At 38.0% G+C, this 7,302-nt stretch overlaps 1 protein-coding gene across 2 annotated transcripts; it reads right to left on the bottom strand.

Annotated features, from left to right (window-relative positions):
- Nucleotides 1-855: 855 nt before the first annotated feature.
- On the bottom strand, nucleotides 856-6,581 carry LOC140784892 (co-chaperone protein p23-2). 2 transcript variants are annotated; one of them, XM_073132496.1, is made up of 7 exons: nucleotides 6,440-6,581; nucleotides 6,156-6,339; nucleotides 5,425-5,581; nucleotides 3,109-3,143; nucleotides 2,989-3,034; nucleotides 1,087-2,237; nucleotides 856-977 (listed from the first exon to the last, which is right to left on the bottom strand). In XM_073132496.1, the coding sequence occupies exons 1-6, from the start codon at nucleotides 6,457-6,459 to the stop codon at nucleotides 2,203-2,205; spliced, it is 477 nt and encodes a 158-aa protein (XP_072988597.1). In that variant the 5' UTR covers nucleotides 6,460-6,581; the 3' UTR covers nucleotides 856-977; nucleotides 1,087-2,202. The 2 variants fall into 2 exon arrangements, with proteins under 2 accessions (XP_072988597.1, XP_072988598.1); XM_073132497.1 differs by lacking the exons at nucleotides 856-977; nucleotides 1,087-2,237 and adding an exon at nucleotides 2,465-2,836.
- Between the last annotated feature and the right edge of the window lie 721 nt (nucleotides 6,582-7,302).

Here is a 7,302-nt window from a genome sequence, read left to right as displayed (position 1 = left end):
AGTCACTTCGGCCTTGTATGGTTTAATACTAATGCTTGAATTCGATTAATTAGTTTTATCTTTTAATCTTAATTTTTTCAAGTAAATTTAGTTAGAGATAAAAAATATAAAAAAAATATTTGATTACCGAAACAGTTTAGAAATCTCTAGACCAGAAAAGATTTGTAAACTCAAAGCTAACAAAGCTTTTATGAATTTCTCTGTATATGGTATGTATATATATATAATTTAGAGAATATATGTGTATGTATGGATAGCGATAGGTTCGATTCTTTAGTGTCAAATATTTATCAATTATTTATCTCATAAAAAAGATATATATTTTTACTATAATATTAGATAGCTTTTAAATTATTTTAAATAATTTATGTAAGATCAAAATATTTTTCAATTATAAATATCTGGAAGAAAGTAGTAGTATTGAAAATTTCTGATGACTAACTCAGCAGATCAATACGACATCTATTTTCCAGTCGGTCGAGTATAGGGAAAAAGAAAGAAGCATGGGAGGAAATTGAGAAATCATCAAAGGATACCGAAAAAGAAAGAAGGGAAGGGCCCTCAATCGAATTCCAAATAATAAATTTCTTGAAACTAAAAATTCTAAAATTAGTCAGAATTCTATTCTATTTGGTGGGGGTTCCAAACATGGTGCCAAGCTAGTCCAAAAGAGGAGATTCTTCCATCACAACGCTAAGCTCCAAAATTAAGTGGATCAATCAATTTTACTCCATTTTAACTAGGTTTTAAATTCTTACGAAGTAAATACTAATAAATTTCTCCCTAGAACCACGAGATCGCCCAATAATAGACCCAATTCTTGCAGTAGAAGCACTAAAACGGCATAAGAGAAGATTAAAGAAGACAGCTCTCTTATTAATTACTAGAAACATAGTTCATCATTGATCAATTATTACAAGGAAAAGCTAGAAGAGAGCACACTCGATCACATCTCCTACACACTCGAGCATCCATCCCTGCAAGAATTTAAAAAGGAGACATGAAAACCAGTCTAATATGATATCATAACCAAAGCAATCAGTTAATTGATCAATTAGTTGACTATCCCTTGCCTAAAAAGATCACCTTTGTCATCATCAATCTTCGTCGCTGCTGCTGCTGCTGCTGCCATCGTGCTTGTGGCCCTCCCCGTGTTTCTTCTCCTTCTTCTTCTTCTTCTCTCCCTTTTCTCCCTTCTTCTCTCCCTTCTTCTCTCCTCCATGGATCTTTTCCTTAATCTTCTCCACTACCCCTCCTCCCTCATGGTGCTTCTCCGCTTCCTTCTTCTTCTCTACCTCGTGCTTCTTCGCCTCCTCCTCCTTCTTGTGATCTCCACCACCCATGTGGAGCTTCTCTTCGATCTTCTGGATTATTCCCGCCATTTTCCTCTCTTTTTTGTGGAAATTTGGATGTATTTTTGAGTGATTTATTCATCCCCCACACCCCCCTCCCATTTTATAGAGCGGAAAAGTGGCACCGATTCCACGAATACCCTCGACTGCGAGTAGAATTACGAGGATGTCCTTCGCGTGGATCTGATGACCCGGTCGGTGCACCCGTGAGCGCATCGAGGTATACGACTCTGACGTGGCGCACTCCGATTGGTTTCACCCATCAAATCTGGCGTTTGACGTGGTCGATTTGGGATGCGGGAATCGAAGACATGATGCCGACTATGGATAAGATCCAATCGTGGTAGCGACGTGGGATGGGAAAAAAAAATCTTCTACGGAAACCAATCCGGAGTGTGTACAGGTGGATGGTGAGCTGTGCATCCCTGCCGACGTGGCTTCCCGCGGCTCCCCTCGAGTAGCTATCGGTCAAATGGAAGTAGAAAGAAAAAGAAAAAAAGATGGAATCGGACGCCACAACAAACTGTCGGCAAGGACATGTGGTCAGATTTGAGTGGGGCGTTCCATCTGTTGGCTGTTCGGACCTTTCTTTTTCGAGGTGCAACTTATCACAGCAACCACATAGATTACGTAGATAGGTTTTCCATAATAAATGGAAACTATAGCAAATATGAAGACGTTAAAATAAAACAGTCGAGAAACAGAGTGGCATCATAAGCCTAAGTAGAAGGGTTTGTTTCCCACTTACTGCAGACTATACTTGAATTACAAATATGTGGCTAACCCAGGCTATGGCAAACATCATTCTCTCTTGTAATGCAGCAAAACTCCAGCCAGTTAGCTCAAACAGTCACTTACCTCTAGCTTTCTCTAAGTCAGGAAGATCTGCAAGAAAACAAGCAGTTTTCAGAAGCAGGAGAATTAGGAGCATCAATGTTCGTGCAAAATGAAATCACACATTATCGAGTCTAATTTAATCTCGTGTGGGTCGACATGTTTAATACTTTTACGCCGTATTACAGTCATCATTCCTATAATCCTTGTTGAACTCACTCTGTTAGCTTTGGACTAAAACCATGAGAAGCCTTTTAAATGCATGAATCGGAGGATACCGTCATTGCCAATGAGAAGTTGTCACATCTCTTGTTGCGGTGAATTACTGCAGATTATGACAATTGATCTATGTCCGGCACTGCCATATGTCTACACACATCAGTGTTGAATGGCGGATAGTTGCCGATGAGGGCCACATCACAGTCAGCGGCATTTGTTTCTCTTATCGAGAATGCTAAAGAGGACCAACAATAAACTCTGCTGGAAAAAGATCTGTCTGCAGTCCCAGCACCGGAATTTCTTGAAGCAGGATATGGCAGCTTCTCATTGACAATGCCGGTTCATATTCATGCATTAAAAAGTTGGGATGGGAATCACACCCAATTCTTCACACGAAGGTTAACACTCTCTAGCCACATTCACTTTGATACCTGAAAAACGTTACAATCTTGCTAAAAGATTTAACAAACTTCCACCTTGGAACTATGATATTTCAGAGAATAGGGAATATCTGAAAAAAAGGGCAGAATTTTGAAAAAATGGAAAAGAGATATTATCTGAAAAGGAAGAATCAGATACTTACAGAGCATGCCATCATCGTCACTGCTATCATCATCCTTGCCATTAACCTGAAACAACTAATCAGATGCCATAAGTGCTATCAAAGAATAGGGGATTAGTTGAGTTAGAAGAGTGATCATACCCCATCATAGTCATCATCAGAAGCAAGCGATAGAGCTGTAAATAATTGGATATCAGGAATTTCTTGTACAAAGAAGAGAAAAAATAAAATTATGGTGCTTTATACAAGCACAACTTGTAATGAGAACAATTAGTCATAAGGTATAGTTCGGAGTGATCAGGGAATCGGTGAGGAAGTTCTGTCAAGAAATTTAGCAATCCATGCTCCCAAAATGTTTTTCACATGTCCTTTGCAAAACCTGTTAGATTAGGCTTCCTCGTGAGGAGTCCTAGTATGACTAGTAATACTAGTTCAACTATGTTTTTAATTTCCTCAATGAAGCAAGAGATGATAATAACTCTTTTAGTTAAATTAAGAGATTGTGAGATGTCTCCTAATGATATTAGAAGTGTATCGTAATTTAATTGGAAGAATGACATATGCTTTAGATGCCTAAGAGATCTAGTAAATTATGCCCATACGAAATGGTAACATAGTCCAACGGTATGTAGAAATGGTTTTATTCACATAGAAGGTTTTCCTTAAGATGGTCTGGAACACCAAAACTAACCCGGGCAGAACTGATGGAAAAGATATTATACTCTTTGATTATGCACAAATTGGTTTCACTAAACAAGATGAATGGAGAACCAAATAATTGGGACTTAGGACTAAAGGCTTACCGATGATTGCTGTAGTTACTGTTGTTGTCACTCACAAATGAAATAGTATATGATAATAAAGATGCTACAGGCCTCCTGTGAAATGGCATCCATCTTGCCCTAAATTTCCACAACTTTATAATGCCAAGGATCAGTAGTAAGTCAATGCTTTATCATACTTCACTTTGATGATATGAGCTCTCTACCAAACATGTTCATTGTGCCATTTGATTGGCTTACTGTGGAAATGCCAAAACTCATCGAGGAAGTAACAGAAAAGTGGAGGACATGTATTAACCGACAAGTAAACATACAAAACTTGCAAAGGCGCCCTGCCAGCCTGTATAAATTTTAATGACCACTAACATGGTGGAAGTAGTTGCCACTGTATATACAGTGGTAGAGTATCTCACAAACCTAGTGGATTGCTAATGTTTATGGTCTACAACAGTAGTTAGAGGAACAATGGATCAGTTAGTTGTAGTTCCCATTGCCCAAAGAAAATGATACATGCTACTGCTGAGATAATAAGAGAATGTAAAGCAGATCTGCCAAAAGTTTTCAAACTAATCTTCATTTGTAAATAATCACATGCCTTTTTATGGATAGGCCAAACATAACAAAAGCAAAACACACAAGATATCACTCTGAATACCAAACAAAAATATTAGTACAACCATACATGATAATTTTTGGTGTTTCAATCAACTAGCAAGGTTATATTTTCAAAGTTACGAATGGATTATAGATGGAAAGTCATGCTATCTATCAAGTTGGAAAACTAAGATTCTGTACTTATGTCAGATACCCAAAAATAGGATTCTGTTAATTAGTCTTCTAATGGAAGTCATCTTATCTTCACTATAGAATCAATGTAGATATTACCAACCATAGCACCTAGAAATGTGCATAAACACAGAACCTATGCAAAAGAAAGGCCAAAGGGTAAAGCAATTGCTCGTAAAGCACTTCCTCAACATGAATATTAGTATTATATTTTGTTTTAAAAGAAAGTACATTAGATCTATACATAATAAAGATAGACTGAATTAGAGAGGTATCCGAGACATCACAAGTTCACATGTTCTTATTAGTATGGTAATGAAAATTTCTTCCGAATTGGGTTGCTTCAAAACAAAGATCTGCAAATATTCATTCTACAAAACTATAATCGTATTGCTACATGAAAAATGAAAATTCATCCAGCACTTAATACGAGAATCTAAGAGACTTAAGATTCAGAAGAATCTATTCTTTACTGGTGGGCAATATTGCAGCAAGTCAGTAATTATCTGCATTTAGGCATTATCCTTGATAGTCCAAATATTGACAAAAACAGTAAATTGTCCTTGACTATATGAAAAACAGATTTAAGAGCAATATGAACTGAAAGCTGAGTTGCGACTCAAAGTCATGGTTAATCACTACTTTTACGGCCCCATGAGTATCAGCCTGCAGCAAGCAGGATCCTCCCTCACCTAACTGACAATGTCTGCCAGTTAGGGCCGTGTGTACTAGAGAATCAGAAAAGGTTCCAAAGGTAACTAACAGATTAATTTTATCTCCATAATAAACTACCCGCTTCATAGTATCAATTAAAATCACGAAGGAGAAAAAAACTTCCGTCCATGAAATTAATAAAATCTTCATTTTTCTCTAAAGTATCATCGCGTACCAGATTCTTCTTCGTCTTCGTCACACCATTTGTTCCAATCAACTTTGATATAAGGAGCAGGTTTTTCCTCTGACTTGAGTAGTCGCTTCCACCAACCTTTCTTCCCTTTCTGAATTGAACAAATTATATTTCGCAAGCCGATATTTGTTTTACTACCCTACGCACAAAGTCAGATGAATAAGCATGGTTAGCTTGAGAATAAGTAGTCCAAGGAAAGAAAAATTAGCAACAGGTGTCCTAAAAAATTTGGCCAAGAACGACATATCTTAGCATTTCGCTTGCATCAGGATTGCCAATAGTTGGGCCTACACTGGAAATATATGATAACAACTAGTCACTGCCACACAGTAAACACAGAGGCACATGTACATCCAGATGTTCCTGTGTGCATGTCTGTTTGCCCATAAATGTCCACATTTTTGGCCTTACATAAATCAAAACAATGAGCGAAAACACTTTAGCAATACCTTTCCCTCACAACCTATTAAAAGATCCTTAAATCCATAAAAAAGAAAGAAGCAGCAAAATATCAAATAATAATCTAATATTATTCACAGATTAAACAAACGACACGCTTATCCTATCAATTCAAGATAATCTCACACCAAAATGAAAGAAATTTACATAAATTAAGTACTTCAAACACATTTACTCATCCATCAATAAAGATAAAATAACCTATCCATATCCCAAAATAAAAGAGGAAAAGAATAATAAAAAAGCATCCTTGCCTCGGGTACTATATCATCAAAGAGTTCCAAGGTAAAGTTGAAGGGTTCGCCCTGCGGCCCAACGGCCGCGAAGCTAAACAAACCCTTTGACTCGCTCTTCACGGCGACATCCTTCGCGTCCGGTAAAGAAATAGTTAGGTAAATCTTATCCGAGCGCTGCGCCCATAAAACCTCCGGTTGCCGACTACACACCCAAACAAAGATATATCAAAAATACGAAATCAATCAGGGGGCAAAAACGCAAAAAGGAACAACACGATAGGTTTAGAGGAGAGGCAGAGTACCCCATGGGAGAAGAATTCATGGATGAAACCTAGAAAGTGGTGAAGAGAAAGAAGCAAGCCGGGGTTTTTGTGGGTATATATAGCAAAGCAAAGCACGCCGAGGAAAACTTTTTATTTGAAGAAGGGGGAGGACTTGTTTATGAATTTATTACCAAGTTGGATAGAACAGTAAAAGAGCATCGCACAAAGGCTGCCAATAACAGACCGGACTTGTACCGGACCCACTTTCACCCAGTGTGGGTCCCCCCTTTAATGTGGCGGGTTCTGGGAGAACTGGCCTCGGTCACGGTGCGAGTGCTTATGAAGTTCAGACTAAAAGTAATTCCTGTCTTTTTATTTATTTATTTATTTATTTATTTAATGGCACCTTTACGCTTTCAAGGAACCACACTTGTACCAGTATATTGTCAATTAAATGATAAGAGAGAATTAGCGGTGATTTCAATGAAAAATACACATGATTTTAAGCCCGTTTTAATTTTCCTTTGGCAGTCGGACAATAGAAATGAATATAATTTTTGTTTGGTTGGCCATTGCTGCTAGACATGTGCTTGCTGTCCTGAACAACTCTTAGGAAGCTTGGGTCAAACAAGGGCTGGCTAATATATGGTCTCCAAAAGAAGGGATATTGCCACTAATAATACGATTTATTTTGGAGGTTTCTCTTGCTGCTCGTGAGGGGCTGTTTAAACTCATTCGTAATAGTAGATCTGCTGCACTTTTGAAATGATCTCTAAGTTTCTTCTCGTTCGATTTCTGTTTAGCCTGCTTTCATCAACGTGGGCCTCGCTAGCAAGATCCATTGGGTGACCAACTTTGGGAAGGCGGGCAGCCCTTAGTAAGGGGCTTAAATTACTGGATCT

Source organism: Typha latifolia, chromosome 3 (assembly GCF_019914945.1).
Source record: "Typha latifolia isolate L0001 chromosome 3, TyphaL0001v2, whole genome shotgun sequence".
NCBI classification, from domain to species: Eukaryota; Viridiplantae; Streptophyta; class Magnoliopsida; order Poales; family Typhaceae; genus Typha; species Typha latifolia.
This window is presented reverse-complemented; position numbering and strand designations above follow the sequence as displayed.

What these genes read in the sequence shown, in the direction of transcription:
- LOC140784892 (XM_073132496.1), bottom strand. Translation starts at nt 6,459, where the DNA reads ATGAATTCTTCTCCCATGGG. An exon ending in CTGATGATGACTATGATGGG is followed by an intron (nt 3,035 to 3,108) that starts GTATGATCACTC and finishes TAGTTGTTTCAG; the next exon opens with GTTAATGGCAAGGATGATGA. An exon ending in TGACGATGATGGCATGCTCT is followed by an intron (nt 2,238 to 2,988) that starts GTAAGTATCTGA and finishes GTTTTCTTGCAG; the next exon opens with ATCTTCCTGACTTAGAGAAA.